General features: G+C 39.9%; 1 protein-coding gene across 2 annotated transcripts in view; it reads right to left on the bottom strand.

The window, feature by feature from the left end:
- Positions 1-27,634, bottom strand: part of SLC1A7 (solute carrier family 1 member 7) — a 57,911-nt gene that overhangs the window by 6,292 nt on the left and 23,985 nt on the right. For both annotated transcript variants that reach the window (XM_009506785.2, XM_064455068.1), the window contains 6 exons: positions 21,030-21,072; positions 19,915-20,134; positions 16,159-16,258; positions 14,323-14,556; positions 4,739-4,933; positions 1,405-1,539 (listed from right to left, as the gene is read on the bottom strand). In XM_009506785.2, the coding sequence (XP_009505080.1) occupies positions 1,405-1,539; positions 4,739-4,933; positions 14,323-14,556; positions 16,159-16,258; positions 19,915-20,134; positions 21,030-21,072 (927 nt within the window). The remainder of the gene's footprint in view (positions 1-1,404; positions 1,540-4,738; positions 4,934-14,322; positions 14,557-16,158; positions 16,259-19,914; positions 20,135-21,029; positions 21,073-27,634) is intronic.

Genomic DNA, 27,634 nt, shown 5'->3' with positions numbered 1-27,634 from the left:
AAAATCAGTGGCTTAAAGCTGAATAAAATAGGTTATACAACTGAATGGACTTGTAACACATTTTCACCCAGAACCTTGATGTAATGAAACTCCACTGTATTAATGGAGATATATTTTATATAGATTAAATAAAAAATAATCTGGACTGTTTCCTTGTGGATGCATATGCTAGTTATGTAGTTAATTGAAATGCTAATGAGCTAAGGACCAGTATTTTAGAGTTCATCTTCCTAGAGTATTCAAAATTGTTTGATTGATTTATGGACATTTACAAAAAAGTTAAGAGTTCAAATAAACCACTCCTTATCAGCTTTTAAAGTGACTTTTCTCATGGGGGACATGAATCTCTTATTCTGAGTGTGTGAAGTTTTAGCTTCTGCCTCTTCTGTTAAATCCTCAGTGATTAGGGGTGCAGCAAAGTAACCTCTCTACAGAATGGCTGCACTTGCAAAACATGTCTCCATGTAGGGGGCTACAAATTGCTGCTGCCTATTCAGAACTGAAATAAGAAAGAGCAGAATTGCATCAGGATCCCAGTTAAAAGGAAGATGTTATTAGTCCTAATGCAGTCCATTGCAAGTATTGCATTCAAGTTGACTGTATCATGGTTCTAGTTACAGTAGTAGTAGCTACATACAGCACAAACTGCTACTGTACTGTCATGGCTATTTCAGGCAGAGTGGTATCTGTGGTGCAGGAGTACTTGCCTGCTTTACTCTTACTTTACAGAGTGCTTCACTACATTGAGATAATGTCCCTGAAGTGTCAGTGGGCTGATGAGCAGACTGCAGGCAAACCATGTTTCCTAGGAATGTTGGCCCCTTGTCCTTGTCCAAGGCAAGACACCAGAGTTGCATCTGATGGGCATTTGTCTGGCCTGACCTTAAAACTTCTCATGAAGGTCATCCTCCAACCTGGCTAGGTGCAGCTACTTCCATTGCCTTACTATCCTTCTAGATAAAAATCATCCTTAAGTTTTCCTGTGATCTGACTTAAGCTAGTTACTTTGGTCTACTTCTTTATCCTCCCTCCCTGTGAATGTGAAGAGCAATTGATCACTGTCCTCTTCAGGATAATATTATCTATATCAGAAACTGCTGTAGTGACTGCTTTCAGCCTGCTCTGGTTTTAGGCTAAGCATACTCTTCTTCTTCTGCCTTTCCATGTAGGTCATATTGTCCAAGTCTCATCTGGACTCTCTCTCATTTGTCTATGGTTTTTTTTTTTCAATATAATGCCTGCTTTAGCAGAGTATTTAATCTGAGGCCACATTAGCACCATTTCAAGCAAAATAATTACTTCCCATGGCTTTCATGTGTGTTTATATTACTATACCCCTGGAGACCATTTGCCTTTTTAGCAATGTTGCCACACTGGAAATCTCAAAAGCTTAATGTTACTTACAGTGCCCAGTCAACAGCAATAATCAACGTGATGTCGTCTGTTGGGAGCCCAACTGAGGTCAGAACAATAACCATTGTCACCAGGCCAGCTTGCGGGATGCCTGCAGCACCTATGCTTGCAGCTGTTGCTGTAATACTTTAACAAAGAAAGGAAGGCATAAGCTTTTCCAGTGATAGGTTGCTCTGCAAGAAACTACACAATGTTTCTACAGGAGCTTTCCTAAACCATAATCCTTCTTACACAAGCCACTGCACAGAGTGCCAGTGTTTTGTGGACAGAAGCCAGGTCAGAGGGCAAGAACAGGCCAAACTGTCTGCCCAGTGCTAAATTCCCACCCTCTACCTTTGCAGCCTTGGCACTGGTGTGGCAGTTTTGTTATCTCTTAATATCACAAGGGCAGAGAAAGAGGGGAGGCTAGGCTGTGGGCTTCTCTGAGTTATGTCAGCTTCTCATTGTTCATGGCACCATGCAGTGCTGTGTGCCATGAATCTGCCAGCACTCCTCATCACTGCTTCACCCTTGGCAGCAGAGCTCGCAGCAGACATCTCTGAGTCATCATTGGCAGTTCCTGTGCCAGGCAAATCTGCGGCTGGCTGTGGCTAGGGCCTTTAACGTCAATCCATTTCAAAGAGACTAGGCCAAGGGTAAAGAGGCTGGGCCAAGGGTGAAGTCCTTGCATAGCACATGGCTTTGCATACTTGGATCTAAATATGAAGCAAGTGTGAATGTGACTGTACCTCTTCAGATTCTGGAAAGTATTTTTACTTGACCTTCACACTCTCTTTTCAACCAGGCAAGCAGAAATGAACGGGAGACCAGGGCAAGAGTGGACCTGGCAGGCTTAACATTTTTTTTCATAATGCTATTTTCCTAAAAAGGACGGATTTCACTCCTTTTTCCAGGAGCAAAAGTTAATGGATATATTAATTTCTGCCCATCTGGCCACTTTGAAGAGCTAGACCATCCAGCAGAAAGACGAAAAATGAATGTTGACAATTGTAAAAGGATGACATAAAGCATATACACTGATAATCCACTGCATTAATCAATCCAGAATTTCAGAGCTTTTGGCAAGCAGTTAAGTCTCATCAGCCTCCTGTGATGGAAAATGAGGGTAACAGTATTCACCCATATGGAAACTGAGACACAGAGATATCCATTATCTTGCTCACAGTGTACCAGTAGAGCGGCATCTCAGTATTTATAACTACAGCCCTTTTCTGCAATAACAAAAAATACATTTGCATGTGGGTGTGATGGGGAATGAGAAAGATTTAAAACTACAAGAGTTAGCATATATGTATGTATGTGTATATATAGCATACAGCATAGCATATACTATACACTTTTATAACATCCTAGTAGCATCGTAATAGGCAGAGTAGACAGAAAGGAAGGGACAGAAGCTCAGATGGTGAGTAGGAGATAAATATAATGAACATTAACAGGTTCTCCAGTTAGTGTTATAAACTGGCTAGCTGATTAGGACTGCTTTTGCCTCCTAAGACAGTTCAGAAAGTCTCATAACTTAAGAGGGCGCAAAAGTATGAATGTTTAACTAAGATTGTACAGGCAAGCTCATCTGCTATTCCATTGAATTTTTACCTTAATGTAGATGTTTCTTCCTATAATATGCTCAACTGATGGGAGTAGGATCTTAACTCTCTTTTTCCGCTACATCTAGGTTTGTATAATCACATTGACACAAACTGTCAACCTGGCTTTTACAGGTTATGAGCAAAGTACACTGATAATGTTTCTAACATTTTCCCCCCCACCCTGCCAAAAATTCCCTGGCACTCAGGAATATTTAAATTTCAGATCTCCAGATCCTGAAGTATCAAGATCTGGGGCAGGTTTGACCCATAGAATACAGCTAGAATTTGGCTTCAGATATTCAGTGTACTGAAACCACTGTGATCTCCTATTTACTCCTTTCTTCTGTAAGTCAGTCTTCTTATTCCTTTTCCTTTCTTGGATTTTTCCAATCTTCCTTTGCATTTTCCTTCTACTGCCTTGACTTCTTTCTGGTCCTTATGTACTAGCACTTAACATGGAGAGTGAAAATAAAGAGATAAAATGGGGTTCTGCTAAGAGAAGCTTCTCTTCTTTCCATTTGCTATCACCCTCCTTCGTTTTTCAAATCACCATTCTCTACTTCAAGGTGTATGAAATGTCTGCCTGTGCTCTGGGCCATATTTTGGGACCACATTCTAAAAACATCTCCAAATTCAACATCACAAAAGACTAAATTTTAGCACAGGGTTATTCCAATAATTTTCAGAGAGAGATCCTGAAGCAAGAGCTCATATGGGCACAACTTATTTCTTCTGCTTCTAGTCTAACCAGATCTTGCCAGAAGCCCATTAGCAAACCTCAGCTGTTACCTGGGGTTAGTTTCAGGACTCTCCTCCTTTGTCATGAAGGTTTTCAAGTCCAGTAGAAGATGGGCAAGGCCCAGCAGTGTAAATGGGGCAGTGATGAGGTCACTGGGTGGGTAAGTAAGCAGATCTCAAATATGTTGCACAAGGCTCTGACTATGAGGAATGTTTTTCTAATCATTTGTTCCCTGCTAGAAACCTGCAGGTTTCAGTCCCTGAGGCATTCTTTGGCAGCCACTAGAGTTATTCTGGCAGTGACTGTTCAGCTGGATCTTCTAGTCTTTTGGATCCATTACAGACCTTTCAAGGATGGAGTATGCAGCTATAGCACTCTTTACCCACTGACAGCATGGTTGTTTATGAAGTTTGCTTTAACAAGCAGCAGAGAAGACATTTTAAAAATATCTGAGTGATATAACATCTTCATGAAAACCTGCCCTGATGGTAGTGACTGTCCACCTTCCCTGTTCCCTACTCCTCCAAGGTTCAACAAAGAGCTTCCTAACACACACTATTCCCTGCTATCTGACATCAGACTTTTTGTGTTTGCGTTTTGTGGGTTTTTTTAACCTTTTCCCCTCATGTAAAGATGCAAACCAGAGTTAAAGTTGAAAACAATTATAACCTTTAAAATGGTGTTCTAAACACCAACAATAATAGTAAAATGTTCCAACCCAAGCGATCAATGGGTTGCCTAAAAGTAAAAAGTAGACAGTTAAACAGAAACACATTTCCTGGTGTCCATGTGCTTCTATTGAACGGTACCGGTGCAATTTCCCTTTGTGCAGTCCCTGATCTCTGCATTACTTAAAGATAACCATCCTATGAGGAATGGATCCTTTGATAATAGCAAAGATGAGTTTCTTTCTGAACATTGCTACATACAAGAATCATAAGTGTCTGACTCAACAAGACAAGCAAATCACAATGTGGAATTTGAAGCTTATACCTACCTTATAGTGATAATCTGCCCAAAGTCCAGCTCATAGTTGTTTACTTGTGCAATAAAGATGGCAGCCACCGCCTCGTAGAGAGCTGTCCCATCCATATTGATGGTGGCTCCCACAGGCAGCACAAATCTCGCAACCCTCCTGTCCACATGGTTATTCTCCAACAAGCACTTGAAAGTGATAGGCAGTGTGGCTGAGCTGCAAAACAGCAGAGAGAAGCATGTATTGAATTATTTTTATTCTGGGGAATAGAACAAATTGTAGCAAACCTTCTCCAGGCAGGGTAAATTCTAGACTAACCATGTGATCACTGCTTCTCATTCTTTGGTATGCAGGTGTAACTCACTCCTTTGCTTGAGGGAGATAAAGTTACATGTATAAATGCTAGAGCTAGCGCACATTTTGCTTTCCCCAAAGTAAAAATGTTGTTCTCTCTTTCCCTCTTTCTTCAGAAAAGGGATAGAAATCCCACAGAGGCAGCATTGTAAACTCAAATGCATGACAGGGGAAACACCCTGTGCAGCTTACTAGTAAAATCTCTGAAAACTTGTGCACTCATGGTTTCTAAAAAAGTTTCCTTCCAAGCCTTCTGAAGTAGAAAGCCATTTTTACACAGCAAGAGTAGGCATAAACCAAGGAAAAGTATAAAGCAAGAAAGGCTCTTAACTCACTGCAAGGAAATGTTATATAAATGCCCTTAGGGATTGTTCCATTTCTCACTGCATATTGACAGTAATTAGATGACCAGTTTAGGCAATGAATTATAGTGGTGGGAGTGCTTACAAAAGATTGGAATGCTGCTTGGGTTAAACTCTAAAAAATCTGAGTGGGCAACAGCTCTGACCAAGAAACTACTCCTCCTTTTGCCACCGAATGCATTAATGCAGTAATGTCCTACCTCATGCTTATTACTGCAAGGGCTTAGGCAAAGATCTTATCAATAGCACAGCTGAAAATGAAAGCTACAGACCAAGTTTCTGTATTCAGGAATATACAGTCTCATTTCCAGTCTGGGACAGATCTGCCTATGTCCCTTGTGTGATCGTATAACAATCACATAATTGCAGGTCATGTGTATACATACACATACATGTGTGTACATATGTACATATGTAAATGAGAGATAAACGTGTATGTGTGTGGAATTTTATGGAATGGAGTGGAATGGTATAAGACTGTTTGACAGGTATCCGTTTTAAAATGAGCTTGACCCCTTCCAAACTTTAACGCTCAATTTCATATTGCCTTTAAAACAAATTTAATTTTGTTTTCATTAACTAAGACAGTTAATTAAATTATATCTGGTCATGAATTTCCTCGTTTTCAATAAGATGCATGCATTTTAAAATAGTAACATACCTAAACATGTTTATCTTTCTATTTTATCAGCCTTTTTGTAACATTCTCTGTGTTACCATAAAGTGTCACATTCACTAACATGTCATGAGAAATTAAACTGCATGCAAAAGAGTGAGGGGATATTTTTTATGGCACGCCAGTCTGTTATGGAAAATAAGCAATAGCACTGGAGAAAATATACAAATGGCAAAATATTTTCATTGTTATGATACTCATTTTAATATACTGCTCAGTATCTGAGACTATTTAAATAGATGTAAAATAGCAAACTCCTTCAAAATTATTCCAAAGTTACCTCTTTAAAGAAATAAGTAATTAAAGGGGAAATATTAGTATCATGATACTAAGGTCTTTAATGTTGTGTTCTCTTGTGATCAACACGCTCCGAGTCATGAAATACAGGTGTCTTTCCACTAATTTGTACAGTTCAGATTGCTCAGTTGCTGTGTGTTGTGAGCCTCACATCAGCAACGTGGCTCTGATAGCTAAATCTTACAATGACCATTATCTATTCCCAGCAGAGGATAACACATTTGATCTACAAATTCTTTCTCAGTTGTTATATGTGACCTACAAAATCACGGAGAGATTCTGAAAGCTCTGAAATCATAACCTCAAGTGTGCAGGAATGCATTAGCAAAACGTTTCCATGAGTAGGAGTTGTCATTTTGTATTTGTGCGAGCTGTTGTTTGAGGAAAGTAACAGCATTTGGAAAGGAAAAGTAGCTTCCTGCAATAGAAACACACAGAACGAGAGAAGTCTGTGCTTTCATTACTACGCCTCTGTTGTCTATAACCTTATAAATCTGACTGGTGAATAATTTACTACAGACTGGCAGTCACTGACACCAAAATCTGGACAAAAGTAATTCTCTAAGTATTCAAATAAACCGAAAGGTCAAGGAAGCAATAGAAATCTGATTACCTCTGGTAACTGGAGTATATTCAACTTTTTCATTCTGGCAGTCCTAATATTTAATCAATATTTACTTTGAAAAACAAACACAGCAAAGCATACTCACCAAACTACACATTAGAAGTCAGTTCTGTCTTGGGCATATCTATAATTTTTCACACATTCATTTGTGAATGACTGAAATCCTCTATGTCTTGTTTACCATAAAATGTTCATAAAATAAAAAGGTGAGGCTGGGGCTCACAGATAATGTAGAATTGAAACCTCTGGTGTAGCTGTAGCTAGGAGCAGTCTACCACAGTAACCCATCTAGATGTTCTTAACTATAGGCATGGCCAGGAAGCAAATACTAAACTTACTATTCATTGTCTTCCTTCCCTGAAGCTGCTTCAGTTGTGGAGGGTTACTTGTTTTTAAAGAGAGTCTTTCCTCAGCCATTTGGCTTTTCTGTAACAAAACCCTGTCTCATTTCTTTGTGGGAAAAAGAGGTGAAAAATGTAATCTTCCAAGTCCTTTTCCACCTTGGCCACACTTTGAAATGCCAGAATTTTAAACCTAAAAGTCTTCCTGTTCCGAGGGCAGAGAGCTGAGCTGTGAAATGTGCAAATTTTAACTAAATGACATCTCCAATTTGGATGAGATGTGATAAAGATTGTGAAAAATGATCCCATAATACCAATAGCACAACCAGCAAAATCCATGCCACTGTCATAAGTGGAATGTATGACACACTTTTTGCAAGAATTCAACTTCTAAACTTGTGCATTATCTCACAGAGAGTCATGTGCTTCTTTCATTTTAATTTTGCTCTGTTAGAAGTAAAATTCCTGGGGCACATAACTAGATGTTGACTTTGTTGTTTAGTAAATATTGTAATTAAAAAAATGGGCAGAATATAAATGCAATGATGATGAAAAACATTGTGCAAGGTAGTGAAAGGAAGCGAATTTCCAGGTCACAGATCCTTGTTCCTTCCTAGCACAGGCAACTACTACATACAGTCTCACTCAAATTTATGACACCGCATCTTAGAGCTAGTAGACTTTCTGTCCTAACTATTCCCATTAAAAAGCTTTCCAAAATTCACTGTTCCAATGAGAAATTTAACTTATGATCTAGCTCTCTTTTCAGTTTACACTAAATTGGCTTTTATGTGCTTTATACATTTCTCCTTGCACAAATCAGTCCAGCTATTACAACACGTATTGTTAGAAATCAGTTTTGTCCCCTCTCAGCCTGGATTGGCCCAATCAGACTTTTTAAAGCCTGCTCTTGCAAGATTGCTACTTTACATCCGTGATTACTCTTTTGGCACCTGTTTCAATCTGAATGAACATTTCCTGAATACAAGTGACAAAAGTTATGTGGAGTATCCTAGGAGAGGTTGTCCTGTTCAATAATGATTCTTTTTTACTCATAATGTATGATCTGGCACATATCAGAAAATACGTTTCATTTAAGGCTTTGGCTGTTGGTTATTTACAAGTGGCAAAGAAAAAAAATGTTCCTACTGTCATTTTTAAGTTATATCAATATATAATTTCAATGGCTAAAGAAAAAAACATTCTCAAATAAATACTTTAATTTCTCTTTCCAGTTAAATTAGGTGAAGTTTGTTTTCTTGAAAGCTGCTTTATCCAGTGTTAAACAGTGGAGCAGTAACATGGAAGCATGACATGTAACATTTATTAGGAGGAAAAAATGTTCTAAACCACTGATCTTAATTTGTTAAGTCTTTTAAAAACTGTCCTAAAGCTTTCAGCTAAGAGGAGAGGTATCTTCGCTCACCACTAACTCCAACAATTAAAAATATATTTTCAGAGTCTTATCTCTATTTTGGGATAAAATGCTGCAGCTGCAGAGACTGAGCATAAGCTAATGCTGGATCAGGCCAAGCTCTTACTAGTGTAAGACACAAAGACAGCTAGTCACCGTGGAAGAACAGCTGTTCAGCCTGCTCTGTTTATCTTATCATTCAAATACATTTTGATATTTGCTCCAAAAAATCAACAAACTGATCTCATCTCCCTTTTGCTAAATCTGCCTTTAATTTACATTGTGCAGTGGCCAAGATGTCAGTGTTTCATAAGCAGCAAAACCTTGAAAAACTCATGTTTTATCTGTTGTCTTCAAAGAAGATGAAAATTGCATCTTTTGATGGGATGTACCACTGAGAAGATGCTGCATTAATTCATTAATTATATGGAAAGATGACCTAGAAAAATAAAATTCCCTCATGCCATTGGAATGAGGAAAGCTAAAATCAAGAAGAATTTTGCCTGTAGGACAAATACTGCTTTTTCAATACAGTAAGAGGTGACAAGATCAGGGGTGATGCCAGGGGGAGAAAGCAGCAAGTTGGAAATCCACAGCTATGTGGCCTGACCACCACAGAGCAGGGCAAGGTGGGCAATGACAGCATGCGCTGTACACACCTTACTGATATGGTAAAGAGGAGCCATGTACATCACTGTGGGTGCCTATTGCCAAAGCCAGACCTTACTGGGGCCAAGGGATTGGCTTCAGGGGCTGGCTGGCCAGGTGACTGGTGCAGGGACTTGGTGATAGTTGTAGGGATTGAGTTCATTGTGTCCTAAATGATGCACCAAAGGAATAAGAGATCTTCTTCTCTGTTCATGCCTCTCCAGTAATGTCTGTGCAAACCAAAATATTGCTATGATCGGGATTTCTGAAGAAATATAAAGGGACTAAGAATGGGGTGTAGAACCTTTTGCTAAAGGGAAATGGATTGAAATAATGTTCAGAATAAGTAAAATCATTGCCATGGGTCAGCTGGTTAGTGGCTTTCAAGTTCCCTTGTGTTACATTCTTGGGTTTTGTACATGGTATTGTTTTTGATTCTTGCAGTTTGACTTTTTAAGCTAAAAGAAAGCTCTCCACAGGTGCAGATTAGCTGGAATGAATATCAGGACACCAATCTGTGGCTTTCTTACTATCTTTAGATATAGACATAAACTGACACAGAAACATCTGCAAGAAACACACCAGTACACTTAAAACCAACTCTTTGTTCCCCTCTAAGACTATCTGAAAATCCAATACCCGCATTATGAGTGTTATATAATGCCCCTGTGGCAAGTATTATTTAACCAAATGCAGATGTGTTGACTGTCAGGAGAAGCAGCTCTCCTGTCCAGCCCCAATTATTTGTGCATGTTCTTTTGGCAACAGCTCAGTTATGTGCAGTATCCATTCCTTTCAGTGTAATGAAGGTGAAAAGTTCAGCTATCTCTAGACAAGGCACTGCTATTTGAGCAGAAAGACATTATAAACCATGTTGGGCATGTGTTGGATTTGCAAAATATACATACTGGTAAGAAGGGGCAAATAGAGCTGAATCTGTCAAACACGTCCAAGCCCCAAATCTGTAAGTTCAGAGCCTTTCCTCAGGACTCACTTTAACTTTGGTGGTACATTATCTTCTGACAATAAAGATACTAAATCCCTTCTGGTAGCAAGTCCTGCTGGTGATTCTTGACAGGCTGAGCTGCCAGCTGGTGCCAGCACTCTGATCCTGAACTATACTTTCTCTGGCCCTATAAATATCTAATTATTCCTTGCACAGTGGAAGGGAAGACAGTACTATCTTGAATACTCAATATCCCTAGGAGATGGTCTTTCTCCTGGGAGTCAGAGCCCAGGAAAGTCAAAGTCAGTGCAGGTTTAAGGGAAAGCTGAATTTCCTGTTCATTCCCTGCTGTCAGTGGGCACTCTCACGTCAGCTTGGGGTAAAGAAATGGGGCCAGAGAAAACCTTAAGTAAGGATTGGTTTACCTTGGAAAGACTCAGCAGAGACAGACACTCTCTCTCACCAGTTCTGTAGGTTGAGAATTTTCCTTTATAGCTATGCCTGATGCCTGCCTAGCTCTCCTTACCACGTTGGTTTTGGGGGCTTTTTTTCTAGAAGCTGAGTTCCTAGATGAATCACAGGCATCCTACATGGTTGAAAGTTGCCTAAAAGTTAAGCTTTGCAATGACAGTCACTGTAATATGCAATTCTTTTTTTGCTTTCACATTTCCTAAAGAGTGTTCATGTTCTTGCCTTATGCTTCTGCAAGTAACTGAGAAAAAATAGAAGTGATCTAAAAATTCTCAAACCAACCATTGTTGGACTTTCTCCAAGTACTAATATAACTTAGGCACTCATATAAAACAGGGGAATCAAAATGCCTGCATACCTTTGTAGATCTGGTTGTGTATTTTGATTACTACATATCATGTCTGCCTTTTTGTTTTATTACTATGATTGATGATATTGGCATTGGAACACTCCTAACCTTGAAATATACCACAAGCAATCTGGGCCTGCATGTATTATGAACTGCAAAGAGGGCCCTTCATGATTGTAAAGTGGCTTGATATTCTCAGAGCTAGAGACAGAGTAAGGAGATGAGATCCAATGATGAAACAAGCACAAGCCCTGAAAGTTTCCAGACTAGTAAGGACTAATAAATCGGCTATAAAATCAAAATGCAATGCTGATACAAAACGGGGAATAATAAGTAATCTGTTTTTTAAAATGGTGGAATATATACTGATCTTCTAAGTCTCGATTAAGTCTTGATTAAACCTCCTTTGATAAAGGGATCTATACTGGTGAAAAGTTGGTTATTTTTGTTGCTTATTAATAGAAAAGAAGAGAAAAGGACAAACGCTTCTATAGATGCTAAAGGTAGAATGAAGAACAAAATTGTCTCTTTTTTTATCTAAAAAGAAAAAAGAACAGATTAGACTTTTAAGAAAAATTCTCTTTTTCTAGAAAAAGAGAATTAATGGAATGGCACAGATTAAAAAACCTGAGTTGTCAGCAAGAATGTTCTTCAGAAACAGAATTCTTACAGAAGCAGGGCAGATAGTCAAGTGTGTCAAATGTGAACCTGATGAGCCTTTTCCAACACTAACATCTTTGAGTGCAAAATTAGCATCTTACTTGAATCGGGTGATGTGACGACATCTCAAGCTACAAACCTTTTACGTCCTAATAAAACAATTGCTTTAATTATTTAAGCCTAATTAAAGTAGAAAACACCACTCAGAACATATTTTTTTCTTGACTTTGTATTTCACAGTATGTTGCTCTTTATAGGTAATTTTGGAGCAAACTGTTATATATAAAACACCTTGTAAAATGAAACACAGTGAAAAGCCAATACCTTCAAACTGTACTGCAATAATGATTCCCTCCTCTCCTTTATTTTAATTCCTCTACATTCCTTCTGCTCTGCTTACTCCTACCTGCTTACCCTGCTCTGCTTCTCCTGAATATACTGTACATATGTTCACAAGAGCAATGGCCATCTGCATCTGACCTTCCTGCCCCAAATTACCTTATTGGACCTCACTAGAACTATGATGAGTCTAATTAGGCTAATGGCCCGGGGATAAAAGTTTTAGGCTCTTTTCTCAAGTCTGGTACAGGTCTACTACAACTTATGTTTTCTCTTTTTCATTGTCCCTTCAGTAAAATACAGATTATTTCTCTTTTGGCATTAATGGTAATTACTGCATTGCAAAGCAATATTTTGCAACGAAAATAAGCTTTGCAGAAGTTTATAGCAAAAATGAATGACATAAACTATTCTGAGTTCAGGGAATTCACATTGTTACTTCTCTGTGTATTTATTTGCTTAGATAATTCGCAGAAGATTTCCAGAATTCTGCAAAAATCACGTCATTATTTATCAGTGGTGGTGCCCTGTGCAAAGCCACATGCACTGATTACATAATGGCCCTTATTAGACAATTAAAAAGAAGTTATTTAAATCAATATTTGTTTGACTGTTTTCCCAGAACTTTTTATCTCTATGTCATTCCTGCCTTTTCCTTCTGTAATCCCACCAATTACAAATGCACTTTATTGCTAAGTGGGTCACTCCATTGTAGGAGAGATTATGTGAATTCTTCCTCAAGGAATTTGGGAAATTATGGAGAAAAGTGAGATTAGATGCACAAGGGATAAGAAGCTGGTACAATACTGAAGCCCTGAAAAGATATATTACTCATCAGAGCTCAACTTAATGCAGAAATTGTTATAAGGAATCAGTATTTAAGTATAACTAGATGAAGCACTCCTCAGTGATTATTGTTAATTAGAATAAATATTTTGGGGTTAATAAAGCCTTTTAATTTCTCATTATGTTTTTTTTATAAATAAATGTTCCCAATTTATCATTGATTTTGTACTAACTACTAATTCGAAGTGTAAATTAGGTAGAGGTAGGTAGGCATTTGTCACTAGCTGTCATAATTTCAAAACCTGGATAAGAATTTAGTATTTTCCAGTCTCGCTGTAAAACAGCAATAACAACTTAAAAAAATCTAAAAGCAAAAATTAGTTAAAAGAAAGGTATATTTTCCTTTTTTTAGCTCTCTTCCTTTACAGCTGACAGTAGAAATAATAAATATGTAAGATGTGCTACAGAGACCGATTTACCTGGCATTTTCTGCTTGTACTGTGGCTTTAATTACTGCAGAAGCGTGGTAGGTATAGCTGCTCTTGTTACTTCAGAGTAACAAGCCTCCAGCCACAGATGCCATGAAACAGTGTTTTCATTATATCGGCTACTCAGAGATGTTATTTTAGTTGTCATTCTTGTCTCCACTCCATGCAAGTCAATTCCAGCCCTTTCAAGCTCTTCTCACAAACCAGTCTATCTGTGTTGGGAGTAATTTTCATAACCAGTTCACAAGCTGTTTCCCATTTTCACTGTATCTTTGTTCAGCTATGGTTAAAACTCATTGTACATTCGCCCTAAAAGGCATGCAAAAACTATTATTCCTTGAGCAGAACAGCTAAATACTTTCCTAGTGCTGGACAATAGCTTGCAACCACAGTCTCTTCTTCATGTACCAAGAAACAAAGGCTAACATGAGTAGAAAGGGTAAAACATTTTCATACGACCGAACTAGGAGGGTCTCCAATAATATAAAAAATGAAGTCTGGACAAACTGTGTATCCCTTATATATATTAACTTTGTGAAAGTGCAATGTTTGTTTTTATGGAAAAATACCCTTATTTCCTTTCTAGTCCTCTAAGAAAAAACAATTTTGTCCAATATTTTTAAACTGAGGGAAAACAATGTGACAAATATTACTGTCAAATGACTCCCACACATAACTTCCAAATGTTGAGAGACACATCTTTTACAAATATACCAGTGAATTGGACAGAGGCCATTGTTCAGATACAAATATATCTGCTCCAGTACAGCTATAGTGTGTTCCCAAGAGAAAGCTGTAGTAAGGATCTAGCAAGTATTTTATTGCATCTGTCTAGAAACTTTATTATACCTGGAGGACGTGGCCAGAGCAATGAGCAAGGCTTGAAGAATCCCTCTGATGAAGACAATGGGATTCTTCTTGGTGATAAAGAAGTACATCATTGGCAGAATAAACAGCCCATGTACCACTAAGCCGCAAACCACCGTAATGGCATAGAAACCCAGTTTCTTCCCAATGGCTGAAGGGTCATCCATTTCTAAGATTTTACCAGCAATTAGGAACACAATTCCAAATGGAAAATACCTGAGCAAAAAGAAAGACAGTCATTATTAGGAGATAGCTCACTTCCATCAAACAGTATGAGATGGGAAAGCCTTGTACTTTCAGCAGCAGTCCAGTAACAGCAACCCATCTGGAAGCAACACAGCTGAGTTCAGTTGTTTTATCAGACTAAGCCCCTCATCTCACACTTGAGGAACGTGCCCAAAGCACTGGGCTAAACACTTTTATGTCGGGTACTCCTCAGCACAGCTGAGGTTACGGTGCTGGTCAGGAATGACTTTAAAATGTTTTCGTTCTGAAGGCACTCTGACTTTTTAGCTTAAGGCAGGTCATTCACTGGGGTGAGGGGGAATGAATCCTAAGCTCTGCTCATGTGCTTGTGCTTGTGTGACTGTTCATGGATTTTAGTTGGACGCTGTTAAGTAAATGTTTATGTTGCCTTTGGAAGACATAGGACAAAAACCAATATGCATTCGACATGCTCTTGGACTGCCTTGGAATTTGATTCAGGGCAGATAGACAGGCAGAAGATTCATTAGTTTCTGAACTTCCTCTGGACTGGATGTGGGATAGGCGCTTTATCAAAACTGTTGTGCTTCTGTGCATGGCTAGACATAAAGCCATGGGTGCTGAAAGAGTTTAAGATTAAAAGAAAAATAAAATATGGGGGCATCAAGCCATCTTCCACTGGCAGCTGTGCCATCTTTAGAGACTTGGCACTTCCCCCTCATCCTTCTGGAAATTACTACCCCCTTGGACCCATCTAACCTAGTGATCATTCCCTGACCCAGCTCAGTCAGACTGGGCCAGGTAGAAGGAAACAAAGGCTGAGGGCTGGTAGTGGGATCCCTCCCCCATCGGGCTTAACCACATTGCGGGACATTCTGAAGGGTGGGGAAGACGCTGAGTGAATAGTGTTTGCTGTTGGCAGTCACCTACTATTTCTCTGATCTTTGGGGCAGGTGGGTTGGCAGGTCTAGCTGTCTCTCAATGTAATTTAGGATTGCTCTGAAGGCTTTTCCTAAGTGACATGTCCTAGGATGGTTCATTGAGGACTATTTTATTGACTTGGAGACAACCCTAGTGGCAAGCACTCTGAGTATATCATCTTCACTGTGCTGTTCAGTGCAAAGATAGCCAAGCTAGCAGCAACCATGCTAACAACAGTACAGTCACGTCAGCACAAGAGCCCAGCCCTCTCCTGAGCAAGGTGAAGCCAGGCTAGTATTTCTAGCTAAGCAGTGCTGTGAGGGATGGAAGTACCAGCTCAAGGATCTCAGCAGGCTTCTCCCTTATGTGGGCTGGATGTCTTATAACCCCTCTTGGCTTGCCTGAGGAGTCACAGTGCTCCTAAGTGCATACAGCACACATCCATGTAGCTATACCGTGTTTCATTATTTGTAAGCAATATACAGGATGCCTCTGTCAAAATGACAGTACAAGCCAGGGACAGGATATGTGTGTATGTTTCCTTCAGATGCTGAGGCCCCGCAAAGCTAAGGATTGCACACCCTCATTTATTTCCCTAGAAAGAAGTTTATGGCATTTCTGTGCATCCTCTTCTGTTGATTTTTCTTACTGTTTTTAAAAAATATTGATTTTCTTACTAAAACAGTTACTTACCAAACAGCAACTGCCACTATCTTCATGACAGATTCATTTAAACACTGGCAAAAGCTGACCAAAGGAACACCACTGTTCCCCATTCTTCCCAACATTATACCTGCAAACAAAGGCATTCAGGTTCAATTTCTCAGATGCCTTCATGCAAATCCCCACCGCTTTCCCTCCCTGCTGTAATTCAGAGTGAACTAAGTGGGAGATGACTGGACCTTTGTGCTGTTGAAACAGACATGCTACTTGAAAACCTCACCTTACACAAACACAACGAGAGCGTAGGGGAGCCTGGCCACAGCCTTGTGCTTTGTCTCCATAGAGGGCTCTCTCCCCTGGCTGAGTGTTTTTTTGTTTGCAGTTCCCAGAAAGTTTCCCTGTGGATGTACTTTTGTGCTGTAGATTTAGCCCCCCTGGTAGCAAGCCTGTTTCCTTAACTATCTTGCATAGAGCCCTGAGAAGGATTTACCTGCTCTGAGGGATCCACAGAAGACAAACTGAAAAACATTTTTCTGATGAATGAAGCTATTTCTGCCTGCAGTCTGCCTTACTGCTGTGCACTGTGTATAACTGGGCAGCATCCCTGAGACTCCTGGGGTAAAGTCAGTATTGAGGTTTGTCCTGCTAACGGGAAGGTAATATGGGGGGTGTCCATCCTATTTTTAGTAGATATGTGCCTACATAACAACAACGAACCCTCATAATCAGTCAGGCTTTGCAAACTTGAGGAGATAACAAAATGCAAGTTCCTGTGAAGAAAGGCCAAACTGCTATACAGACTAACCAGTGAAGGAGAAAGAAAATAAATCTCATTTATGTGCACCCAGTGCTCAGAAAGGAATAGAATACAACTCTGGGATATGTCATCTAACCATATATTCTCCAGACAGTGTTAGTTTCCAATAATGCATATAAATAGACATAATTTTCCTATTTTATTAATTTTCTGCCATCACTCCCTGAAAGGATTATAAGTGATCGAGTTAATTGCTCAAGGAAGCACTTCAAAAGCTAGCTGCACCGAGACTGCCTTTGAAGGGGTTTCATAAGGAAGCAGGGGGCTATGAATGGGGTGCATGCTGCCACTTGCTCTGGATATGCAGTGTACTTGGTTTGAGCTGGAGCCTGGGCTGTGTCCCTCAGAAACCACATCTGCTCTTGTGAACCAGGTCTCAGGCAGCACCGCTTCCAGGACAATCCCCTCCCGAGACAGGGAGGGAGGCTTTCAGCTGTTTTATCCAGGGATTTCACAATAACAGTGCTTTCAAGATGTGGGTTTATAAGCCTGTTAATATTCATCTAAACTGTAACTTTTAGGTCAGAAAACAACACTTTTTTATTAAGCTTGTTGCTCATCTTTGGTAACAGGACATGAAATATAGTGCGGCTTTTTTAGCCTTGTTGGTGGCAGTTTTATAGGATTCTGAACTTCTAATTCTGTATAATGCAAAAAAGAAGTAACACTTTCTCTTATTTTACAGGAATAACTTAAATTTGCTCTTTAAAACACTGTCCTACCTAAGCATGTGGCTATTGGTGGGGACAGACAGGGGAGTGGGCAGGACTGGGGGTCCTCCTGTCTGCAGCCCTGATGTACCAAGTTCCATTTCAGTGCAAACACTTCCCTTGTAATGAATAAATAATGTGTACACCTCCAAGAAAAAAAGAGCAGATGACTCAACTCTTAGCTACTTGTCATAATCTCTAACAGCAATTCCTGCCACTGTGTGACAAGAGGTAGTATAGCTAATCACAGCTGAGCCCAGCAGCAAGGCAGTAATAAGAACTCATACCCACCCTAATGCTGTTTTTCTGTGCCAAAGTGGTGTAAAAAGATCTTTGGGCAAATACGACTGAGCCAAAGTGAGCAAAACTGTGCCAAGCACCAAGGCCTGTATACATTCTTTTTGCAATAAATAAAAACTTTGCAAGGATGCTCTTCTTTCACAGAGATTCAAGCCACATGTCTCCTATTTCATTGCTTCCATTTTTTGGAGGGTGCAGAAAGCTGAAGGCGGTGATAAATGCTTGGCTACAACATCCTTTGTCCAAAACAACAGGCTGAAATAGTCACCAGTAGATGACAAGCTTTGAGGGTTTAGTGTCACAGGTTTGTTTGTGATTCATACAGTCACAGGTGACCCAGCAGCTGTGACTATGCTGTATGTGGCAGTACCAGCAGTACATTTTCTGTATGACAGCCAGGAAGAAACCAGCTCTCAGCTTCCATCTCTTGAGCCCCAGGCCAGCATGACTTAGGGGCATGGTGAAAGTAATACATTCAGTTCTGGGAAGACAATGAATGATCTTCTGTGCTCAGAAGTATATAATTGCCCTTGGTCCTAATAAGCACAAGTAATTAATTCATTCATATCCAACACTTTTTGACTGGAATAGTGTTCGCTCTGACATCGACTTTGAGAATTGACTATAAAATACTACAAACAGCCAGTTTCCAGCAGTGCTGCATATGGCATACCACCCACTGGAGAAACTAAAAAAAAAGAGACAAATCTGCTAATGCCAGGCTTGATTTTTGACCCCTTGTGCTGGTATGAACCATAATATAATAAATACAGTCAAAGATGTTTTATGGAACTACCTGTGCTGACCAGATTAACTTCCAATAATAAATTTAGATAAGGAAAATTTGATCAGCATTTTCTTGTAAAAATCATCAGAACTTTATGATTAACTGGGACATGTTTGTTTAAATTCTCTCTTCCAAATCCACAAACATAATATAACACACATGGCACCAGTTAGTTCCTCCAGCAAGTTAAACTGAATAAATTAGCCAGATAGAAGCTCTTAAGAGTCCACTGTGATAAGCTACTAGATGGTATATAACTATCAGCATTGCAGGATGGTAAAACTAAAATCCAGAAGCTTCAATCAAAAAGAAGATCCATAGATTTAAAACTGATAAAACAATATGCCCTTGTAGCTCACTTACTCAAGGTATCACTGAGACTTGTTATCTGAGTTGGGTTCTTACAGTAACATTTATATTCTACACTAATTGTGGTAATACGTGACTAAGAACGGGTAAGAACAACATACAGGGCAAGTTCCAGAGCTAAAGTAATTTTCTGCCTGCTGAGGGGAACATCAGCCAAGGAGTTGGTCTGGGAGCAGGTTTTGCTTGGACTGCCAGCTGCAGGGGTGAAATGGCCAGCCATGAGAGTGGGGCTTGCCTCAGCCTGATGCCCCCTGAACCAAGAGCAGTGTGGGAAGTTCTTTATTCCTGTAATACAACACCTGGAGTTCTGGGCATTAGAAGTGTACTAACTTCTTGGGCTTTGGAAAGGAAGTCTGCTACAGACTTTATTTCAGAATTTCTTGTAACTTTGGGATTTTTGTTACTGTCCAGAGAGTGAAACAGAATATTGGCAGAGGGGCCATGGGTCTGACCTGGTATAGTAATTCCTACCTCCTCTGACCACACTGTATTAGTGTTTTGTAGAGTCAGGAAAAAATGGTTCATAAATAAAAGCTCAAAGTAATCCAGAAAAATTAGAACAAAAAGAATGTAAGTGCTTACACAGAAAACAGAACTGCATGGAACAAAAGTCATCAAGGATATTGAAGATTTATCTTTGAAAGGTTGAGAGAACAGCTCTGTAGCGGTCTTGCCTTTTTCACCACAAAGTTTAGATAGAAGCAATTAAAAAACATTAATCAAGAAACCAAATGACCCAACCTCTATCTTTTTCTCTTAAATGGATCTTGGATTATTACAAAACAAACATGTCTGAAACCTACCCATTGTGGCAGAGAATATCACAATCCCTAGCACATTCATGCCATCACTGGTGCCTGGTTCTGACTTGTAAATCACTTCAGGAGGGGGAGTGATATCCAAGGCAAAATTCTGGACATTGGATCCGTTCTCATCCTGGACTCCATATATTATAATGCGACGAGTGGTGCTTTCTGATGATGCTTTGTTAGATTTAATGATGGGAATACTCTTGGTGCGATACTGAAAGAAAATAGGTTTTATTATAACATCCCAGCAGGTATTAATAGTTTAATGAGACCTCCTAAGTGCTCTCTTTCAACCAGGCTGCACGTTAAAGGGACAAGAATGAAAAGAAGAATGATAACTCCTGTCTCTATGCTGCTAAAATCTGTAAAACCAGTTGAATTTTTGGAAAGGCATAATAAAATCAGAGTTTCCCATAAACAGATCTTTGTGCAGCAAGCACATAACCTCCTGATAGAGCTACTTTCCTCTAAGACATAATCAGGAATGACTACTTATAGGTTCTGAGTGCCCTTCTCTCTGTCTCACCAGAGGTAAGGTTCTATGAAATATTCCCCCAGGTGAAATAAACATAGCCATGCCTCTTGTTCACTCAGAACTTTTAGATTAGGTTTTCTGGCCAAATTCCAAACTAGGTAATTAGATTCTTCCTGAACACATTATTTTTTTGCTTTAATTGGACATGGTATTCCGTTCTTCCTTTGTGGGGTGTTACTGTGTGGTCTTAAAGAGACTCCAGCTATTCTGTGTCTGCAGACCTGTGGTAGGAGAATCCATGCTCTAGGCATACTGGTGTAAGTTGTTCTGCTTCCCTACAGCACCCTTCTCAAAGTCCTCAAAGATCTGGCCTCAGGTGGAGGTGGAGCTGACATAGGTGTGCATGTCTATCCTCCAGTCACACTGTACGTTTTATGGTTGTTTGGTTTGCCTTCAGATACCAAGGCTGCTGAGGCTAAGGGAAAGGGACTCATTAATTCTTAAATGCTGAAGGTACTAACAGTATCTGCAGTAATATGCAATGTCTGAATCTGGATTCTGTTTTACAAAGATACATGTTTTATGTGATGCTGGCTCATCTCTCATTCGTGGTAAGAGGAATATAGCCACTTACCTGCTTGAATGTGGCCTCAACAAGATTGGCTGGAAACATGTTCCTGAAAATGAATAAATAAAAGAATTATTTCTATGGAACTGAAAACAACTTCTGTTTACTGTGTCTTGGATTTCCCATGATAAATTAGTTATTTAACCTCCTAGAGAGCAAGGAATGGACAGGTGCAGAGGACTACCACTCTCTCCAACTTATGCCATACAGCTGTACCTGAGTGACCAAGGGTCAACAGAAAGACAGTTCCACAGAATTAAAGTTTTGGGACTTGCTTCTACGTATCTGGAGTGAGACCCAGGAGCTCTAGTTTCAATTTATGGCTCTGCCACAGTCTTCATGTTGTAACTGGGCAACATAATTGCTATCATTCCCTTCCCCATCTGCTAACTGGGGAGAAGAACATTGCTTTATCGCATATTTTGTCTTTCCTACTTAGATAATGAGCTGTTAAAGACAGAGTCAGTGTTCAGGGAAGTATTCCTGAGACCCCTGGATTCTGTAATCTACTTTGGGACTTCTAAGTATTCCTGTGAGATGACTCATAAGCTGTAGGACCTCCTGATATGCTTTCATCACTAAAATTACAAGTGATGTAGACTTTGCAGTGGTTTGGTCAAGAAGAGTTTTCTTTTCAAAAAGAGGATCTCATTCCTGACTAAAAGACTTGAGATTAGAGCTGTACAGTCTCTGCTAAATTTTACTTTAATATGGCTCTGAGACTTCAGAACAAGAGTCTGAAGTGAGTCCAAAGCTTCATCTTTGCTTATAGCTGAGCTACAGAGGAAGACAATGACCATATACTGTGAGATCTGCAGTGAGATTGATCGATTTTTTTAATTCAAAAAGCATCTCCTGTTGTCATCTTTCCTGACTTGCTGTGTATCTCAGTCCATAACATTTCACCCAATAATACCTGAAGCTAATTGATAACTTCAATTTGAGCTAGATACTACTTTGCAGAAAGACATTCAATCCTAATATGAAATGGAGAGCACACCCTCTACTGGCTTCAAGGAGGAATCATAGTGTATTTGGGCAAAAAAGCTAAGAAGTCATATATTTCCATGCAGCATTTGGGAATGAAGATTTGAGGATCATTTTCAGAACTGATTTATTTTCAGCCCAAGGCTTCTAAACCTAGAGGCAGAAGACAGTGACAGCCTATGACCCAATTGTATGCTTTCATATACATATATTTAATCAAGGAGAAACTCCTGAATTCTCTTACCAAAAGTCTTTTTATTCAAAGTCCTGCTCAAGCTCCAAGACATGACAACACCTAAGTATATGTGAAAAGCCCATTCTCATTCCAAAGAGAATTGTTATATATATGAACAGCTAAATGCATACTGAACTGAGACATTTTCCAGACCTGCTTTCCTCTTTGCAGCAGCAGCATATGCCTGCAGCTAATGGAGTTGCAGCAAGAGCAAGCTGTGCAGCACTGGCTTAGAAAAAACAATTTTATTGCTATTTTAAGAGAACATAATGTGACATTATGGTCATACTTAAAATTATGAGGTAGAATCTGTTTCGGTAGCATCAGGCAACTAAGAGCAATTTCTACAAAGAGATAATTAATTACCCATTTCAGGGTAGAGCAAAGGGAGAAGAATTTTAATTAAAGGGTAGTAGTACAGTTTAATGATTGAAATAGAAGATTGAAAATGAGGGTGTTTTGTTGGCCTGCTGTGTGAAACAGACAAGCCACATAAAGGCATCATTGGTCATTTTGGTAAGGCTGTTTCTTTAGAGTAACCTGGTATTACACAGACAAGTAACTACCAGGCAAGATACAAGGTTGATGTGCAGCACTTTAGTTACTCTTCTTTAGCTGTTCTGGCCTTTCCTTGCCTCAGTGCAGTTACGAGACTTCAGTTTACCTACTGCTTGCAGCCTGATCTGCTACCTGGCATTCCTGCAGGATGACTGCAACATCTCCTTCCATTTTACCTACCCTGCTTAAGAGCACCAGGTATGATGACGGCTGTGCGCTACAGGGGTGTGATAGCAGAGGACAGCAGCTTTGGCCGTATAATGAAATCATCATGTTGGCAAGGTTAGTTAACGCAGTCTCTTTGTACATACGTTCATTTAACTGGAGCGATTTAGCTTAAGACACTGTGTAGTGATGTGCCTAGTGATGAACAACACTCACTACACTATTGTAAGCAGTGCTGTACGTCCCAGTGCTGTGCTGCCATCAACAGAGCTTTCGCTCTGGTAACAACAGTACAAGGCACCGGGTTATCTCTGCAAATCATCCATAAAGCTCATGATTCTCTTATTCAAATATCAAATCCGTAGCCAAAGTAAGAGACAGACAACAGCCAGCTGTGCATTGCTTTCCTATCAGATGCAGACACAACCTTCTGCCTGAGCCCCAGGGCCTTGGATGACACAGGGGACTAACTGAAGAACAGCTGGATGGAGCTGGACCTGGGAAAGATGGAGAGGATGTTTATAGGAGGGGGAAGCACTGGAGAGAAAAGATGGTTACTGCCTTCTTATGCCTCATAAGGGAATTCTGCTTCCAGACTGTTAAAGGCTTCATTAATATGAAATTGTCTTTGTTTTGTGGTTTGAGATGATCAGATGAAAGGTGCTACAGGAGTTCACAGTGTTAGTGTGATGATTGTGCTCTGACCCGCTGAGCAAACGTGAATTACTCTGAAAGCACTGAGGATTCCTGCACAGTTCTGAATATGAATGTCATGTATGAGAAATAGCTTTACAAAGAAATGTGAATTTAATTGCTGATGATTTCCACTTTCTCCCTTAGTTTTATAGTCCTAATTAGTAGAAATAAGAACAAATTAAGACTGCTTGAGAAAGGAAATATCATATGGTTAGTAGCTAGATTAAATGTTAGACAAATTTGTGGAGGATTAAAGCATTTTGTTTCTTTATCATTCTTTATCCTGCAGGAATTACAACTACCCACTTAATACTGGATGCTGGAATTCTCCCAATATTTTTTAATATATTATGCACTGTGATCCAGTCTTTGAGGCTAGCCTTACCAAAGTTACACAATTTATCTAGTGAAGGGCTGACCTGAATGTGTTTGCCAGAGCTTCAGCTTATTTTTCATTTTAAGCTGGTTTACTTGGATTGAAAAAATCCAGTATTAGCCAAAATTTAGTTTTGTTAATTAAAAACACTCAAGAGAGCAATTCGTGGATGAGAACTTCAGTGGACTAAAAACAAATAATGAGAAGAAAGTATGACACTGTCACCTAGACCTGGGAGATGTCTGGGAATATTTGTTGGTTTAGTCAGGCCTCTTCAGAAACACTTGAGAAATCCTCACTTCAGGGTCCCTTTTGCTGCACATTGATATTTCCAGCCATGAGCTGGATGTTTGGCAGACATGTCCCAGGAATGCTTCCACTGGGAGTGGGGGATTTGACTCTTTACCATGGAACTGGGATGAGGACGGCTGGCAGGATCCTCACCACTGCCAGCCAGCCTGGCTGCCTCGGGACGGCCCTCCTGTAGGCCTCTGTCCCAACAAACCTGAGCACTGGGGAACACTAGCTGGGATGGGAGCTTCAGTCTAGCACAAAATCCAGGCACTTGCATTTGCCCAGACATATTACAAAACTAATGACAGGGTGTTGCAGCCTGTCAACCTCTCCTCATGCTACCCACCTATCTTCCAGGCATCCAGCCTTCAATCATACTGGCCCCTGCAGATCTCTACTAGCTTTACCGCAATTCTGGACAAGATAAAGATCTACCCACATGGATCTAGTATCAGGATCATATAGGAAAGCTGCCTCTCTACTCAGAACAGGCACTATGTTTATCACTAACATATACTGAATTAAAGACACAGCCAGTACTTACGAAGTAATAATTCAAGCTGATCTAGTCATTGCTGTCACCACCTACAAATGCTGTTGTGTTCATTCAATTAAGAGAGATAAGCAGATAAAATACTTCTAAATTTCCAGCATTACTTTCAGATTCCTTACAAGATACAGGACACAAAATAATAGTGCAGGAAACTTAAAGTGATCCGGGATTAATTTCTCTAGTAGAAACAGCAGCATTTTCTCTAACCTCAGTGGCACAATTCAGCATTCCTGGAAAGGATAATTTCACATAATAATAGAGAATTAAATACAGTAAATAACATTGAGTGAGGCGGGTGTGGAACATAGATAAATTTAGGTCTAAGACAAGGATGTGATCGTAAAACAGAAACTGAGACATACGGTTTCTGGTTACATAAAAAATTAAGAGCTAAATACTGTCTGCCCTGAGGAAGGATGTTTCCCAGAGCATCTTCTGCTTCAGGGATGCTGCCAGACAGAGCAGGAACGTTCAACACAGGCTAAAAGAGTGAATGTGCATAAAACTTCAATATCAGCACAGTGAACCTTCTACAGACTGTGAGCTATTGAGCCACAGCTAGCACAGCATGCCTGGCCTGCATTTGCTGTGATAGCAGCATATACACACAAGTGACCTACTAAACACCTTCTTTGACTACATCCTGCTGTGATGCACAGGCTGGTTCATTCTACTAGCAAATTTTTTAGTCCTTCCCTAATTGTATGGGATAAGAAGGTTCAGACATAAGGATGTACTGAGTTAGAAAAGTGTATGTATGACTAAGGCAACATGTGTTCTGGAATTTGACGAAAATCCTGAAAACTTGTATCACGTATAGACAGCACCTGATCTAAAGAGAAACTCTGAGGCTGCAGCTTCCCGTCACACATAGGACTCCTTAGCACCTTACCACTGCCAGAAGTGGGAGGTCCTGTTCCCTTCTCCATTGCCTCCCAGCACTTAACCTACTAGTTAACACTGCTTTAGTATTCTGCTGCTTTAGGAAGCTGAATTTTGTTAGGAAGCCATTTTTCAGCTCAGGCCATGCCTTGGCATTGCCCCCAGAATGTGGGGGCCGTCTTGCTCTCTTCAGAAGGTTGCTGACCCTGAGACGTACAGTAGTGATACAAATACCAGCACTGTTAAACTGTTTTAGTGCTCGTGCCGTTTTAATACTGGGTATTTGACAGTATTCTGATACTTCAGTGTTTGAGTTCTTACACTGCTACTCTATACAGCAAGGGTACAGAGAGTGTAAAAATGGAGTCTGAGTAGCTTGATGTGACAGTTGTAGTTTCCAGGTTTTACAGCTGTGTACAAGAATGAACAGCACTGTGGTTCCTATTTACTGAGGTCCTTCTCAGTGACATAATCTCAAAAATTCATTTGCTTTTCCTGTCCTCTGCATGATTTCATCATCAGCTGTGTAGATTCCTGACCACTTTACTCTACCACAAGACTCTCAAATCCCGTCCTTAGTCATATGAAATACCTTCCTCCTGGTGTCAGTGGGCTCCATCAGGTTTTGTACTCCTGAAATTGAGGGCAAAATTTAATTCAGCAAGACTGAACAAATGACCTGTCTCAGGGCCCACAGGAGGATGCATCTTGAACATCAGTAGTCACCTCCAGTGCCTCATCTCATTTCTCAGTATCAGTCTTACTATCTCCTGCTAAAAGGACCAAAGAAGGCGGCTGCAGAATGAATAAGGCATCCCCATTATTGTGATAGAAGATACTAATAGAACGCAAAAAATCACTGATCATGTCTAAGTCATTTTGTCTTGCTTGTCTTGTTTGCAGATCAGAGCAGAACTCATATTGTGGAATCATTTTGCCAAACACATGGACTGAGGGTGACACTGTTGCATGGCCTTTCAGTTCCAGTAAGGAATCTGGAGGTTGAACCTCCTTACCCTGCTTCTTCTGAAAGAAAATGTCCTGGCACAGCCCCAACAGGGCTATGGCTTTCTAAGAAAATAATTCTTTGGAGTGGTAGCATAACTACATCACGTCTTTAGGAATCTTGAAAAGGCTGAACCATATCAAAGGTAACATGACAGGCCCAATGCATTTCCACTACGGTTCCAGCAAGGCAAAGTTATTTCATAAAAAGTGTCCATTTACATTGGAAGATGTCCAGGCCAACTGTCAGGAGGATGGACGATTTATTTCTCTTTAGGGTTGAAGCTTTCCTAATGCAGTTTTAACTCCTGGCCCCCATGCACCTCCTGCTCTCTGACTAAGGCCTCCTGACCAGAGAGCAGAAACTGCTTCATAGTCCATCTCCTCAGCATTGTTTTCATCATGGAATTATCTTTTTTCCATGTTGGTTTGTCTCTGTGCAGATAGGAACCACACATTTAGAAGCTTCAGAGTCCTTTGTAAATAGTTGAGGTTCAGGCTTCTGTGCAGCTTGAACTGCTTAAAAATTAACTAGAAGCGAACATCTGGTCACATACAGTGCAGAACAGTGCTGGCACCAGGCTGGTTTTGTGAGATAAAAGAAAACTCACAATCTGAAATGGGTAAAAAATGGTAGTTTGCCATAGGAGACAGATAAATATTTCTGTCGTAGTACATAGTGGCTTTGGCAAAAGACACAAGAACATAGGGCAAAGTTATTTAAAAAAGTTCTTTCATGGTTTAAACCCTGGATCATTTAATGCACTATTAAAGATCTTATTGCATGTATATACAATTCAGTCTTCAGCTATAAACTTTTTTAAGCATGATTTCTGGTTCTGCACAGTCTGGACTTTTTC

Source organism: Phalacrocorax carbo, chromosome 6 (assembly GCF_963921805.1).
Source record: "Phalacrocorax carbo chromosome 6, bPhaCar2.1, whole genome shotgun sequence".
Classification (NCBI taxonomy): domain Eukaryota; kingdom Metazoa; phylum Chordata; class Aves; order Suliformes; family Phalacrocoracidae; genus Phalacrocorax; species Phalacrocorax carbo.
The sequence above is the reverse complement of the archived record's forward strand: the minus strand, read 5'-3'. Positions and strand labels throughout refer to the sequence as shown.